The sequence below is a fragment of the Bos indicus genome, chromosome 26 (genome assembly GCF_029378745.1).
Source record: "Bos indicus isolate NIAB-ARS_2022 breed Sahiwal x Tharparkar chromosome 26, NIAB-ARS_B.indTharparkar_mat_pri_1.0, whole genome shotgun sequence".
In the NCBI taxonomy this organism is placed as follows: Eukaryota; Metazoa; Chordata; class Mammalia; order Artiodactyla; family Bovidae; genus Bos; species Bos indicus.
The window spans coordinates 45434486-45451302 of record NC_091785.1 but is presented as its reverse complement, the minus strand read 5'-3'; the positions used below and the strand labels follow the sequence as shown (position 1 = coordinate 45451302).

General features: G+C 46.8%; 1 protein-coding gene across 7 annotated transcripts in view; it reads left to right on the top strand.

The window, feature by feature from the left end:
- The window catches only part of C26H10orf90 (chromosome 26 C10orf90 homolog), a 392111-nt gene that overhangs the window by 311031 nt on the left and 64263 nt on the right, over positions 1 to 16817 (top strand). For all 7 annotated transcript variants that reach the window (XM_070781081.1, XM_070781080.1, XM_070781083.1 and 4 more), the window contains one exon: positions 6355 to 7477. In XM_070781081.1, the coding sequence (XP_070637182.1) occupies positions 6355 to 7477 (1123 nt within the window). The remainder of the gene's footprint in view (positions 1 to 6354; positions 7478 to 16817) is intronic.

The following is a 16817-nucleotide window of genomic DNA, read 5'->3' as shown; positions in this document are numbered from 1 at the left end:
ATCCTTAGTTTTAATTTCTACAGAATATGAGGCAGTCGTGTGTGCCATGATTGACTTACCCAATCCTCTTTGAAAAAAACATTTAGATTCTTGCCAGATTTTCACTGTCATATATTACACTGCATTGAATCCTCTGGATTCTAGTGAATGTGTGGAAAGATAAGAGCTGCAGGTTGGAGAGGGAGAAAATCTCCAACTTTTCCATTTTGTCTTAAAACCATCTTTCCTTATTGTTACATGCCAGAGGAACATTTGAGAACTTACACTTAGGATGAGATGCCGCTGGGTTGGCAGATGACCTAGAGAAGATGATTTTAGATCCCCCGAGCGGGAGTGAGCCGCTTGCAGCTGATGCAAAGGTAACTTCAGAGTGTGTCGGGAGGTGGCAACAGAGGCTCCACTGGCAAATAGAGTTGTGGTTTGCAGAGCAGCTATGGAAAAGGAAAGGACTGTCTCATGGAGAATAATACAGACTTCAAAGCCATACATTAGATTTGATGCTGATCCACATTCATTTGGAGAAAATAAATTGCTCCAGGAATAGAAGCACCCTTACTTACTCCCGTGGTTCAGGATCTGATCTTCCTGCTCACCTGCTGTTTATTTCTCTCATCCTTCAATTTATGAAACGGAGCCCTTCTTAGTAATATGCCTTAAGGCATAAATATAAAGTTAAAAACAATCAATAAAATGCATAAAGCTATGAAAGTCATTATCAGCACTATAGAATCATGTTTGAAACATTTAAAAGAAATCGATATCTTAAACAGCATTTATGAACGAGAGAGTGTTGTGTGGGATGATCAGGAAAGGGATGATTTACTACCAAAAGCCTGACGTAAAACCCAACTCATTTGACCTCTCTCTGACCTTGAATGTTCCACTTTACACACGAGATTATTTTCTTCCTCTCCAATCAACTCTTACATCAGTTAATTTTATATTAGATAAAAGACATCTTGTTTCAAAGCCATGTTCAGTTAACCAAGGACAGATGGAGTGACACCTTGAAACAGCTTAATTGGGGAAGATATTTGATGTAAAAGATGTGATTACTTTTAAAGGAAGTTTGTCCTGTTTGAAAAGCGCTAGCTGGATAGGCATACCAAGCGGCCCGTCTGTCTCCTCTCTTTCTTGGTTTCCCAGCCCAGAAGAGAGCAGGACGTGATGTGATATAGTGGAGTCTGTTATGGACTCAATTGTGCCCCGCACCCCCGCCCCCAACAAATTTATATGCGGAAGTCCTCAGTCCTAGAACCTCAGAGTGTGTGTTTAGAGCAGGGTCTTAAGGAGACGATTCAGGCTCAGTGAGGATGGGCCATCATTTAATATGACTGGTGTCTTTGTAGGAAGAGTTTAGGACATAGACACACGCAGAGGGAAGGAACTCTGAAGATACCCGGAGAAGGCTCAGAGCTGCTGGCACCTTGATCTTGAACTTCTAGGTTCCAGCTGCTGCTGCTAGGTCACTTCAGTTGTGTCCAACTCTTTGTCACTTCAGTTGTGTCCAACTGTAGCCCACCAGGCTTCTCTGTCCATGGGATTCTCCAGGCAAGAATCGTACCCACTGGAGTGGGTTGCCATGCCCTCCTCTAGGGGATCTTCCTGACCCAGGGATCAAACCTGCATCTCTCAAGTCTCCTGCATCGGCAGGCAGGTTCTTTACCATTGGTGCCACCTAAGAAGCCCTCTAGAACTGTGAGAAAATAAAATTTCTGTTGTGTAAGCCACACAGATTGTGGTACTTTGTTAAAGCAGCCCTAGGAAACTGAGGCTGATTTTTAGGAGCTTAGATCTCATCTTTAGTTATTTACTAGGTCTCAGTGAGAAAATAGGATTTCATAAATAAAACTGCCCATAAAATCGTGATGTAGATTGAAGGGCAAAGAATACAATGTTTCCTTTTTAATTTCTCTGTTTATTGGTTGGGGCTTTTGTCAAAACTGAGTCTAAACACCTGAAAGAAATTCAGTAGACTTTAATCTAATAATCCCTGGCCTGGCAGTTTGATGACCTGCTTGATGTGACCTCCAGTCTGTTAATTCCATGAAGCTAGGAAGTTCCCTCTGCACCCATCACAGAGCCTGGCACATAGTAGGTGCTCAGCAAATAGTGGATGAGCAAATAAATACAGTAAGTTCCCTGCCTACGAAAAAGTTCCATTCTAAGGGCATGTTCATAAGTCCAGTCTGTTTGGAAGTCCATCAAAGTTAACCTCGGTACCCAACTAACATAATCTGTCTAGTACTGTACTGTAATATGTTTATAATATTTTTTCACACAAGTAGTGTATACATAAAAACAAATGGAAAAAAAAACATTTTTAATCTTACAGCATCTTGAAAAATACAGCAGTATAGTATAACAGCTGGCATACAGGGGCTGGAAACATGTTTACATCTTTGCAAGCTTGCAACTTGAAAGTTCATATGTAGGGGATTTACTGTAAATGGTTTGACTACGACTCTATGTTATGAATAACAGAATTTGCATTTAAAATAATTACATTTATTCTACAGTCATATTAACAAAATTTCAATGTATTAGGTATGTAATGGGTTGTTTCCATTGATGCAAGTCAACCTCAAATGCATTCATTATAAATTCCAGTAAAATATGCACAGTTTCGATATAAATACCCCCTCATGCCTCCATAGGTTTGCTTACGTCAGATATCCACTAATTTCTGCTAACTCACAAGACAAGTTATACCCTGGAGTTACATAGAACGTTCATGTCTTGGGAGGTACTCCCACGCCCATCCTTGGTTTTGATCTCCACAACTCCCGTATGAGGTAGTGAAGGCAAATGGATTTTCCTTTGACACTGGGCTTCCGTCAGCATTGACCTCCCTGGAACAGGGTCACTCTGACTTCTGGATTGATGATGGAGCTTCAGAAATAAGTTCAGATTCACATCATTCATGTGAGACTTCCCTCATCTGTTTGCATCTAATGGGATAAAGTCACAGTAGCACTTGCAGCCCCAAAGTAATGAAACGGTGGTTGACTCTCTGGCCCATCCTCTGGGCCTCTAGGACCTCCTTCTGTAAACCCACAGCCCTGAGGTAACCGTCTAGTGTGGGCTCTCTGACTCAGCTCAGGCGAGCAGCCGGCTTGATGCAACGAGAATCGTTTTCTGGTCTGCCCTTGTTCCAGGTGAGATGGCCTTCACCCACTCCTAGAAACACACCCCTCATTTCTGACACCCCTTGTTTATATCAAGGCCAAGACTCTCATGTGATCTTGAGCCTAAAGGATGGAGTCCCCTTTAATGCTGGGGGCCACAGTACGAGGCAGCCTGGCTTCTCCACGACAATTACCCTGTTTGTCCCCTGGCTCTATAGCTGTGGAAACCAAGGCTGCCTCCACGGTCCTGTGGCCAGTCTGGAAGCCCCTGGCCCAGCATCCTCTCTATCTTACTGTGCAGAAGACTCACCTGGCAGATGCTTAAAAATACAACTTCTGAGCATTATCCCCTGAGATCCTGACTCACCTTAGGTCTCTGGAGGGAGGGGTTCAGAAATCTGCATAAGACCCAGATTTAAATCCCAGGTGTTCTCTCTGCAGGTGCTCACTGGCCCAAACTTGGGGAGACTTGCACTCCAAGACCAGTGCTGCCCCGTTTCCAACATGGATATTTGTTTTGCTCTTGGAAGACCAGTGTCAAAGGAATTCCTCCTGGGGGTGATTAAGCACTTTGTAGATTGCATGGGAGCAATTATTATCAGAACGAGATTTTACTAAAATGGGAGCAATGATATTCAAGTCAAGTGACCTGCGGTGTATATCAGGTGAACTTCGGTTTTCTTGTGAGTTAACGACAGCCCTGGGACGTGCTGCGTGCAGGGTCAGGGGATGGGAGAGAGGGGTCTCGAGCATCCCAGTGGCTCTCTGCGTTGCCGGCCCTGCAATCAACTGGAAGCTTTAGAGAGGTTCAAGACTGGGGAGGGACACATGTACACCTGTGGCTGATTCATGTCAATGTATAGCAAAAAATATTGTAAAATAATTAGCCTCCAATTGTAATAAATAAATTAATTTAAAATAAACAAAAAAGCACCAATGCCTGGGCCCCAACCCCAAGGATTCTAAATCGTTGGAGAGGAGGCCTGAGCATTGGGGGTTTTATAAGCACCCAGGTGATTCTGTGTATCCTGGACTGAAAACCACTGAAGAGGAGCCCCTGCTTTAGAGAAGAGGTTCAAGCAGAGGCTGGCTCGCACTGGCCATCTGGAGAAAGGTAGCCATGATGTTTCTTATCATTGGCTGTGCTGCGCAGCATTTGAGATCCTAGTTCTCTGACCAGGGGTCAGTCCTGTGCCCCCTGCAGTTGGCTTGTGGAGGCTTAACCACTGGACTACCCGGAGCCGCCCTGTTTCCGCCATGGATATTTATTTTTCTTTTGGAAGGCTTTACTTTGTTTTGTTCTTTTATATTTTCTTGGCCTCGCCACATGGCATATGGGATCTTTGCTCCTCAACCAGAGATCAAACCCCGACCCTCTTTAATGGAAGAATGAAGTCTTGACCACTGGTTCGACAGGGAAGTCTGGCGTTTTGATTTTTTAAAGGGTGATTTTCAAGATCACGCTCCTCTCCATTTCTTCTTATTCACCTAACTCTTGTCATCTTTTGAATTTGCAACTTGCCACATATCTTTACTTTTCATTTTTATTTTATATTGGAGTGTAGTTGATTTACAGTGTTAACATGTATCTTTCAAATGTTAACACCCATGAGCTAATGGAGATTGCCATGAAAATAAGAAAACAAAGGAAAAACCGAGAAAGACAAACTGTCCCTCTTCCCATGTCTAATAGCAAGGATGCAAGGAGTCTTGGGTGCTAAGACCTCATGCACAGTCCTCCAATCAAAAGTCCAGCTGGAGGAGAGCATTCCAGTAGCTAAGTGAATGAATGTGAATCCTGCCCTAAAGAAAAGAAAAAGCCACTGCACTTTCTTATCCCATCTTAGGAGAAGAGTATGATCTGCTCTCATCAAACATAGGCCCTCCCCTGTTTGGAAAGACCAGCCACCCCACGGCTCAGTCCGCGGTTTTCCATGAGCTCCCTGGGTCACCTGCATCAGGCTGCCAGGAACGTTGGCTAAAATGCAGATGCCTGTGCTCCACCCACAGACCCGCAGATTTGGAGCCTGGGAACCCTGCAGGTGTAACATCCCAGGTGATCCTTGGGTTCCTTGGCGTTAACGAGCTGCTGCGGTCAGTGCTGAGCACAGTTACGCCTTCAGGCCCCCGAGGTGAAGCTCCCGCAGCCAGCGTGGGGTGAGCAGGTCCCTGGGTTATTTTGGGTGCCTTGCAGTGTATGCAAGGGTTCATCTAAAGTGCCTCAATAAGTCAACACAGAGGCTCAGAACCCCGAGAGCATCCCCTGGTGCTGGACGCGCAGTCTTCCGTGTGGTTTTCTGCAGTACTTCAGGCACACGTGTGATAAATTCAAAATGAGGGCAGTCTTCTTCCTGGTCTCCACCTGGGTAGATGCTTTATTAAAGATCACAGCACGGCGCTTGGACACACTGGTGATTGACTGTCAGGATATAGGATCTGCTGATTAGGAAGCATGCAGCCCCTTGATCGTTATCCTGGACAAGAACTCATGTTCAAATACCTGGGCGCTGAAACGCCATAAAACTGCATCTATTTTGGCCCAACCCCCCACCCCCATCCCATTCTGTTATGTGCTGTCGTTACTGTGTTAGTCTGGGCAGTTGTCAAGCCTGGGCGTTTGATTTCCGTTAATTTTGGTTTCTGGACTTTGATCCTGTGATGCCGAGCCTGGGCGAGTGACTGAGTTCCAGTCTAGACCAGCAGAGATGGGGGACTCTGTTGGGAAGTTGGGGGCTGAGGTCAGGAGTGGGGGTGCTGTTTGGAATCGTGTGTGCTGATCCCATGGAGGAGCCTGGACTCATCCCCCACGCACACCTGTGCTCCCAAGTCCCAGCCGTCCTCCAGAAGGCCTCTTCCCTCTTCTGTGAAGCTGTGAGCCTGTATCCAGGTGCTCCTGGGCCTGGTGAAGGTGATTGCTGAAGTCTGATTATCCCCATCAACACAAACACCATTAAATTAACTCAGTATAGACACCAGCAGGGCAAAACCAACTCCCCAGTCAGAGATATTTTTCCAGAATGTCTAATCATTTCACAAGCAGACACGGGTTTCCTGCCCTTCGGATGCTCAGAGGTGGTGGGTGTCAGGTGTGTGATGAATGGCCTTGGGTGAGAAACACTTGAGTGTTAGGAAGGACACTCTCCAGCATCCTCTTGGCCCTTGGAAGAGTTATCTGCCTGCATTACAACAAGCTGCTTGAATAATTGCCATCTTTTTCCATTTGCAGGGGACTCTGGCATCTCAGAATACAAAAATGATTTCATCCATAGTCATTTCACAGCTGATTGATGAGAATAAATCAAAAGAAAATGGGGCCGCGCTGCCTGTGCCGTGTGCATATCCCATGAAGCCGTCTCTGGCTAATCGCAGCAGAGTCACCATTAACAGGGCCTTCGAGTTCCTTCCTGGAGGACTGGGAGTTCAGACCCCGGTGGGGGAGCCAGGACTCAAGACCAAGCCACCGCCCAAGGAGGAGAAGCCGTGCAGTGGTTCCCAGAAGGGCTTTGCATCCATCACCATCACGGCCAGGCGTGTGGGTCCCCCTGCTAGCACCCTGGTGTGGGAGGCTGTTGGGGACCCACTCTGCGTCAAGTGCAGGGCCCGGGATGCTCTGCTTGGGGACCCCTCTGCTCTGGCTGACGGTGCCGATCCAACTCAGCACCATGGACCTTTCACCTGTACAGAGTTCTCCAGAAACAGCTGTGTGATGGGGTTGAAGGTCCCCGAGGCCCATGCACAGCTATGTGAGGGACATGGGTACTGGATCACCAACGTGGACCACAGGGAGGATCAGTTTTCTCCAGGCACCTCGCGGTCACGGGCAGGAAAGAGCCCACTGGTGTTCAGCTCGTGTGTCCATCTCAGGGTGTCCCAGTCGTGTCCCAATCCCATCTACTATCTGGACAGGTCCCTCTCGGTCCCTGTGGAGCCACCTCAGCTTGCTGGCCCTAAGATGCACAGATCCGTCCTGTCCCTCAACCTGAGCTGCAGTTCACACAGGCTGACACCAGATGGAGTAGATGACACAGAGAACCGAGAGCCTGGAAGTGGAGCCCTGAAGCCCGAGCTCCAGGAGGGAGACCAGGACCTCCTTGGCCCACGCTGGAACCTGGGTTTGCAAGGAAGTTTCTTGAAGGAAAACCCATCGTTGGGGCAGATGGGTTTCAGGAACTTGGAGGCTGGCAGGTGTCCTTGGAGAGGCTTTCCTCCTTCGGAAAATGCAGAGGCGGGAACTAACCAGATCACTATGAGAAAACGGAAGGAGGACCAGGCGACTCGTTGTCCCACCCGTGGTCACAATCAGGCCAACCAACTGTCCATTCACATCCCAGGCTGGAGTTACACGGCAGGTGAGTGACGCTCCCATCCTCCCTGCCACCAAGGGCAGACCCCTCCCCGCTTCAGGTAATTGGTGTAATTGCCAAGGTGCTTAGTGAGTTTCTTCTAGGTCAGTTACTCCAAGAAGCAGTTCTCAGTAGTGGCTTCATCTGTCCCACTCAGAGCTGACCGTAGCTCCATATCGATGTCTGATTGGATAGATGTTCTTAGATGATGCTTCTGTAAATTATGAAAGGTCTTCCCATAAACTTGTTGCCATCAGTAGCTCCAGACCATACGTAATGAGTAGGAAACTCGCCCCAAGTGAAGTTCATTTAGGCCCCTGTTGTTCCGGGGTAGGATGAGAAGAACCAAGGGCCATCTCTCCCGGATGTCTTGTCCCTCTGCTCTGAACATCTGCATGTCTGCAAGTGTCCAGGCTTCTATGCTGTTTACTTTTCAATTGGGTCATTGATGTTGATGGTTTGGCCTTAGAAGCCTGGGCCACAGGGCTCCATCGTGGAGTATATATGTGAGAGTGTGAGTGTCTGTATGTGTGGACAGCAATTATGGGTGTTTTCAAAAAGAGGCAAAATGGGGACTCTCCATACCAAACAGCAAACGCAGCAGTTTTCTGTCCCCTTGGTTACATTTTCTGGGGGCAAACTGGCCTGGATGTTTGCCTCTCTGCCATTGCCCAGGGCCAGGCAGAGTTCCCAGGGTCAGCTGTTTTGGGTACCCGTCACCTTTCTAGGGAGATTGGAGTTGGAAGTGGAGGGGGCCTTAATCAGAGGTCAAATTTCTTTCCTTCCCTGTGTATACTTCTGTGAGGAACTCTGGTTTATGAATTAGTGACTTACCACTTGGGGAAAATATTTAAAGATAATAGTAGTAAAATTGAGTAAAATGCACATGCAGCATATGCATAATAATTTTATGGTACAATTTTTACCCATTAAAAGCTTTATTAATTAATAAAAATGACTGTAAAACATTTTAAAGCTATAATGTGTGTAGAAATGTTAAATGATGTAATTAATTTTAACAAGTGTATATATATTGAATGCTCAGAGAATTTAAAGCAATTTGACATGGCTTTCAGAACTGATGAGACTGTTGAATGCCTTGGAGCCTGGCAGACTTATTGCAACTAGGAAAATGTAAGCAGCCATCAGTGTTGCAAAGCTGGGCCTCACTTTGGTTTTTAAAAGACATTTCTCAAGCCAGCCATTTCTTCTTCCCTGTTGATGAAGATTCTGGAAATATATGGCCTGTACCATTGCACGCTTCCCTGTTGAAGCATACCCCAGTCTCTGTGCAGTGTCTCATGGTATGAAATCATAATTTAGATTTACAGCACTTTCAACAAAAGAGTCTTAAAAATCACTAGAGCCAGGACTCAAACATTTATCTCAGAGGAGCAGGAACAAAGAAAATCCCCCCATCCTAATCTTGACTTTGGTGCAGAGAAGGTTTTTGCTTGTGACTTTGTGAGATCACTGCTCCTGTAACTGGCTTTCTTAAGCAAAAAGTATGAGTTAATTTTTACCTCCCCTGAGCTGACCTCCCTCAGAAGAGCTCTAATCCCAATGAGGCAGGTGTGGAGCATTTGAAAGGCTCTAAACCGCCTGGCCCTGCTCTACCATTTGAGGAAGGAGAAGCTCATGGAGGCCAGATCACTTTCTTAGAGTTGCTCATCTATTATTTTGCAGCACATGGAACATGGAGAAGCCACACTAACTCTCTGAGCCTGTTTCCTCATCTGGGTAACTACAGAAGGGGTTGGATTTGGTATTCTTGAAGCTTCCCTTAAGCTTTAACAAATTCTGATCTTTTTGAGATGAAATCTGTAAGGGAAAGAGGTTCCATGTGACTCTGGGCCCTCAATCATGAAGTTCAAAGTTATAAAACCCTGGGCTTACTGGGACACCTGTATTCATGTGTATAAATATAAATGCACACACACACGTACGTATCCCTGTAATGCTGTGCTCTCCCCCTCAGAAACTCATTTGCAATGGGATGCATTTCTTCCCAGTGACAAGAAAGCACGTCCTGTCCATGAGATAGGATTCTTGCCTGAAATGCATAAGCACAGCTCATCACGGACTCTAACCACCACAGTCTGTCCTAGCGCAGTCAACACAAGTCTGCAAGGGTGAGCTCTCTGACCTTCAGTCTTGACAAAGCTTTTTAACCTTAATGCGAGTACTTGCCAGCAGTGGTGATGCTCATTAAAACGCGAGGAAACTGTTTGTGTTTTTTTCACTTGAAACTGGAATCTTCTCTGCGGCGTTCTTGACAGCCTCCTGTGGCTACACATGCTATTAGCGGGCTTCGTACTTCATAGGTGAAGTATGGTTCACCTGTGGTTCATCAGAGGAATCTGATTCTTTGTATCGGAAAGATTCCAAAATATCAAATAAGCAGCATACTCACTAAGCCGACTAGCATTCTGCTGCAAGGTAGGTGCAGCCCTGGAGATTCTGCACAAATGGACGCAAAGCAATTTCAGCTCTAGTTATTAGGGCATCAGACAGACAGTCCTATAAACTGTATTCTTGAAAGAGCCTCCAGGACACACACCCAGAAAGATTACTAAGATTAGAGAAAATGAGATGCTATCAAGCGCTTTGTGCAATGCAGGTTGGCTGTGTCTGCCAGGACACGCATTTTTAATAGACCCAGGGGGCACTTGTTCTCTTTTCAGAGGCTGAGGGCTTGGGAACGGGTTCCCTCTTTGTTCATTTCCTCAGGTCCTGTAAGTCTGTTACTTCTCCACTGTTAGAAGCATCCTGCTGGCACCTGGTAGGTGGGCATTCAACAAATCCCGGCATCTACTGGTAGGGAAGAATTTCACCATCATCACCAACCCCATCATCACCATCCTATCAATACCTACAACACACACTGTGGAAATCCTAGAGGCTAAGCCCTGGGCTACGTGCACTGTATTCATTACTTTGAACTATTCAAATCCTTCTATAAAGAGAATATCATCATTCCTATTTTGCAGAAAAGACAGACAAGGCTTGAAGGTTAAATAACTTGTCCGAGCCCACCTGGCCAGGAGGTGCCAGAGCTGAGCTCTGTCCTGTGTGTTTGGCTCCGGCTGTGCCATCCTCAGTGAGAGCACAGAATAGATCAAGTTACGAAGGTGGGGACTCTCTCAATGGTGGCCCCATGTCCATTACCAGTGTCCAAGGTGATGCTCAAACACTGCTCCTGGGTGTATAAATAAGACCAGCATTTGGTGCCCAGTTACCCTGGTAGAATCTGTTAGGAATAAGCAGCACAGTTAATTTCTAGCTAAATATAACAAGCCATGCCATTGACACAATTAAAACTTACTGGCTCAGACATCCTTCCTAGACTGAGATCTGTTCTCCTGGTATTCTGTGGGACTTCCAGGTTGACCTGGATGTTTCTCTCCTCACCAGATGTTGCATGCCTAAGCCAGTATTGAGTTCCATACGTTACTTATTGCCAGTTTCATTTCCCATCTGTGGTCTAGATCTGAAGCTTTCTGCTATTCTCGAGACACCCAAGTAGATGAGCCAGAACCACCTGGTTCTATTTTAATGCTTGTGGAGAAGACCCTGTTGAATGGACACCGTCTGCCAACATGTTGGCGTGTTCTAGGTGGATACCGATGTTCTAGGTAGATGCGCCGTCCTAGAATGGCTATGGTGGCGTTGGTCTGAGAAGTCCTCAGTTTGCATTTAGTCAGAAGACTAAGAAACACAGCATCCCTTCTGTGACCTGCAGTCACTAGTGGACAAAGCTGGGAGTGACTGGAGAGGGAGGAACCCCATCCAGGTCATGGAAGGAGAGCTGTGTTTATTGGTGTTCTGACGCGGTGATCTAATGCATTTGTAGCAGTGAGGTTTATTTCATGAAGAAACCACTTCCACCATTCAAGGGGAGGCTACATGACACCGTGTGTGTACACGCCAGGTCTACCAGAGAAGCCTGCATCACACTCAGCTCTCAAGCCCATGAAGACTTCTTGTTAGAAATGCCAGAAGGCATTTGAGGAAGAACCCTTGTTTTACTTTTTTCTTAAATGATCTAGACCTGGGGTTGGCAAGCATTTTTTTTCTTTTTGGAAAGGGCCAGGTAGCAATTAAGTATAGGCTTTGCGGGTCATGTGGTCTCCAGAGCAACTACTCAGCTCTGCTATCGTAGGATGAAAGCAGCCGCAGACAACGTGTAAATAAATAAGCATGGCTCTGTTCCAATAAAACTTTATTGACAAGAGCTAGCAGTGGGCCAGATGTGACTTGCCAGCTATACTGCCTGCTCCTTATTGCCTATTCTCCAAGACAAAGTTTGCCCTGTTGGCCATTATTCCATGTTGGAGTCTGTGGAAATCCAGCTCTCTCTGAGATGGTCATGACTGGGCATTTATTGCTAGATGCTCTTGGAGTGGCACTCATGGATGGGGGTGTTGACGGGCTTAGAATATGAATGTTCTGTGATACAGTCAGAATGAAAGCCTCAGAGGGCTCTGAACTTGGGGTGGCGTTTCAGTTACTCTGGGGGCAAGGGGACAGGGTATCAGTCCTGGGAAGGGGATGTGACCTTTGGCGAGCCTAAGTTTGCCGTAGTTATGCTGAACTTATGAGAACTGTCTTCTTGCAGGACCCCAGCAGCAGGGGGGACTACATCCTTCATCCCAGAGGAGAGGATCTGAGTGCATCCCAGCTGGCCTGTCTGAAGTTGAATCATTCTCTCCTCTCTGTGGCCTCATAATTCTCTAGAACAAGTCGAGGGTCTTTCAGGACTGGACCTGGGGCAGTGAGGGTGGGGGAGTGGGGGTATGGATCTTAGCACCTGTTTGAAGAAATCCTTCTTTCCCACCCTGGACCATTTTTGTTTGGGTTTTTCTTTGTTTCTTTGTTGTTTTCTTTTTTTTTTTTTTTTGGTTGTTTTTTTATAGGATTTCCAAAAAACCTAAGCCCTTTGGGTTACTCTAGCAGATCCACTCTTCACTGCCCCACTCCCCAGAGGCACTTGCTTCTCATTTTGCCCTCTCTGCCTTCTCCCTGCTGTTCCCTTTGCTTAGGAAAGCCCTATTTCTCACTTCACTGATGCTGATTTTTCCAAAACCTTTCTTGGAATGTTTTCTTGGGGTGAGGTGTCCATTTGGGAAAGCTCTCACTCTTCCTAACTGGTCCTACTACTGACATTCACTCAACAAACCTATACTGAACAGTGGGCTGAGGTCAGTGACTTGGGCACAGGGTGGCAGGGGTGCTGAGAGGCGGTCAGATTCAGGGGCTGTTTTGCCAAGGACGGGATGGGAGGGCAGTGCCCTCAGTGGCCGGAAGTGCCTGCAGGATGCATCTAACCCTCTGCAGAGTCCTGAGGCTCCTCGCCTCTCAGAGCTTCTCAATCAGAGGGCGAGCCTTGCTCCCCACTGCTCAGCACCTGGCCAGCACTCACACAGGGACTGCATGCCCTCATGCCATGGGGGCATGGCCAAGGACCGGGTGTGCGATCTTACGACGGTGCCTGATTGCTGGGAAGCAGTTAAGAGGAGACTTGAGAAGGATGAGATTTTGCATTTTGTGTTATCATTCATAGCAAGAGCAGCTAGGGAGCCTTAGAATCCGCTGACAAACGGGCAATGAAACGGGCCCCCTGGTGTGTAGCAACAGCGGAGAGCAGGACGAGTCAGCCTCAGCCTGGGGCCTGAACCAGCCCTCGGCCAGTCCTCGTGAGTCAAGCTTCACTGGAACTCTGTTGCTCATTCGCTGAGTCACGTCCAACTCTTTGCACGCCAAGGACTGCAGCACGCCAGCCTTCTCTGTCCTTCCCTATCTCCCGGACTTTGGTCAGATTCATGTCCTTTGAGTCCGTGATGCTGTCTAACCATCTCATCCTCTGCCACCCCTCCCTTCTCCTTTTGCCTTCAACCTTTCTCAGGATCAGAGTCTTTTCCAAAGAGTCAGCTCTTCACATCTGGTGGCCAAAGTATTGGAGCTTCAGCATCAGCCCTTCCAACAAGGATTCAGGGCTGATTTCCTTTAGGAGGGACTGGTTTGGTCCCCTTGCTGTACAGGGGGATCTTCTCCAGAGCCACTGGGACACAGCCATGGCTGCCCCTCCACACTCTGTTCTGCGGCTGCGTTGCACTGCCCCGTGGTGTTGGATAGCTGGGACAGAGACTGACCCACAAAGCTTGCGGTATTTACCACTGTGTCTTTACAGAAAAGGTGTGCCAGCCCCTCTCAAGGGCGTGCTCTGGGTGACTGTGGGCAGGTCTCCTCCCCACTTGGTCTCCGTGTCTTTATCTGTGAAACGAGAGGCACAGACCAGCTCTCTCTTGAGCTCTCCTCTCCTAGGACGTGAACTTATGCATTCTCCTGGCTCTGGTTTTCTGTCACAGTAGCTGTTCAGATATGTCTGGTTGTCAGGTTGGAGAGATACTCGGGGTCAAAGAGCAAAGCTCTCTCCTGGTGACCTTGCTTACTCTGGGGTCTCCTCTGCCTCTCTCACCCATCCCTGTCTGGCTTCCTCTGGTTCTTTCCTCCCCCTCCCCAGAGGTAGGTCCCCGCTGAGGCTCATCCTTGGTACGCGGCTCTCCTGTCTTTTTACATATCAGCAGCAAAGTCAGGTACTTGCATGCCACCCCCCTGTTCTCAATAAGTAGCTGGGATGTGTGTCCAGCCCTGGCACCTCCTGGCGGTGCCAGACCAGACCCCTGTCTAGACAACCTTTCCTCACTCCGTGGGGGCTGTGGGCAAGCCTTCCATTCCACAGAGTGGACAGGAAATCCAGACATGGTCAGCTCACCACGCAGGTTACACTCTGGTGGGGACACAGACATCCAAGGATACCCTAAATATGTATGCCATCATAGACTGTGGTCGGTGAGGAGAGGACCGTGACAGAGTAGCAAGGAAGGTTTCGTTTAGAAGAGGGGACTTACCAAGACGATCTTTCTGAGGAAGGGACTTTTTTATTTTCACAATTTTATTGGAGAATCGTTGATTTGCAGTGTCGTGTTAGCTTCAGGTGTATGGCAAAGTGATTCGGTTATATGTACACATTCATTCTTCCCTTTTCAGATGGCCTTCCCATATTATTTATTACAGAGTATTGAGTAGAGTTCCCTGTGCTCTACAGGAGGTCCTTGGTGGTCACCTATTTTATATGCAGGAGTGTGTGTCTGTGGTTCTTTTTTTTATAAAGATTTATGATGTGGATCATTTTTAAAGACTTTATTGAATTTGTTCCAATATTGCTTGTTTCAAGTTTTGGTTTTCCGGTATGTGGGACCTTGTCTCCCTGACCAGGGATCAAACCCTCACCCCTTGCATTGGAAGGCAAAGTCTTAACCCTTGGACTACCAGGGAAGTCCCTGTATGTGATTCTTGAGAAGCACATACATGAGGGAGCGGCATGAGAGGATGTTTCTAGGCAGAGATGAGCTTGGCATCTTTGAGATGCTGAGAAGGCCAGTGTGTCTGCCGCATAGCAAGCAGGACCACGAGGCTGAAGCTCAGGCTGAAGAAGGAAGCTCATGAAATGGTTCGGGTCGGGGCTTTGAGACCGGAATAAGGATTGACAATTTTATCCTAACAGCAGTGAGATGTAGTGATATGGTGCATGCTTTAAGACAATCACCTTTACTTTTTGGAAGGTGAAGGATAAAGGAGGTAAGGTCATTGCCGTGGAGTAGACAAGAGTCGTATGGGAGGCTGGAGGCTGGGGAAAGAGTCTGATGGTGGAATTCACAAGTCTTGAGTATTGATGAGGTCAGAAGGGGGATGGGAGTGGCAAGGATGACATCTGACTTGCTGGCTTGAGCTCTGGGATATTTGGGGGCTTTTAAAAAAGACTTTGTGTTTTCGAGCAGTTCTGGGTTCACAGCCAAATTGAGGGGAAGGTACAGAGATAACCCCCCCCCCTCCACCATTCACAGCCTCCCCTGCTCTCAGCATCCACCAGCAAAGTGATGTATTTGCTGCAACTGATGAACCTACATTGGGTGGCATCATCACCACCCAAAGTCCATAGCTTTTATTAGGGTTCACTCCTGGTGTGGACCTCCGATGAGTTTGGAAAAAAATGTATAATGACATGGGTCATATAGAATAGTCTCACTGCCCCCCCAGAATCCTCTGTGTTCCCTGTATTCATCCTTCCCCACCCAAACTCTGGCAACCACTGATCCTTTTACTGACTCCATAATTTTGCCCTTTCCAAAATGTCATATACTTGGAATCATACTATATACATCCTTTTCAAATTGGCTCCTTTCACTTACTAATAGGCATTTAAAACCCCTCCATGTCTTTCCATTGTGTGAAAGCTCATTTCATTTGAAATATGAATAATATTCCATTGTCTGGATGGACCACATTTTATTAATCTATTGACCTAAACAAGGACATCTTGATTGCTTCCAAGTTTTTGGCAGTTATGAATGAAGCTGCTATAAACATCCATGCGTAGTTTTTTGTGTAGACATAAGTTTTCAACTCCTTTGGGAAATACCAAGAAATATGATTGCCGGATCATATGGTAAGAGTATGTCTGGTTTTGTAAGAACCTGCCAAGCTATCTTCCAAAGCGGCTGCACCATTTTGAATCCTCGCCAGTAATGAAGGAGAGTTCTGGTAACTCTGTATCCTTGCCAGCATTTGGTGGCGTCAGTGTTCTGGACCGTGACTGTTCTAACAGTTGCGTAGTGTATCTTCCTGTTGTTGTAATTTGCAATTCCCTGGTAATATATGATGAGCATCTCTTCATATGCTTATTTTCCATCTGTGTGTCTTCTTTGGTGATGTGTCTATAAAAAGTTTCGGACTGTTTTTTTATTTGAGTTGTTTGCTTTCTGACAGTTAAATTTTAAGAGTTCTTCATATATGTTGAGTAACAGGGGAGAAGCTTATTATCCAGAGGGGAGAATGTGAGGAGAGGTGTAGAAGATCCCAGGTACCATGAGGGCAGGTTATGTCTGAAGTGTCAGTGGGACATGCAGGGGAAACTGCAAGCTGAAAGTTGGACCCATGAATCCAGAGCCAAAAACAATGTTCCAGGATAGAGTTATGGTTTGGGGGATGTTCTCCCCAGAGTTGATGTTTTATGCCACAGCAGTGTTTGAGAGCATCTAGGAAAAGAGAAGGACAGGAGGCAACAGGGATCTGAGCATGCTGAGGTTTAAAGGTCTGGCAAGAGCCGCCGTTTCAACTCCACACTAGTACGACAATCACCAAGGCCCCTCTCTTATTTCTGTTGTCTTGCTGTGTGTCTTGCGCTGTTCCAGATACTTCATGGGTTTAATCTAGTTGCTTCTCCCTAAAAGTTTGTAGGAAAGGTACACCAATTACCTGCATTTTCCAGGAATGCACAGCTACC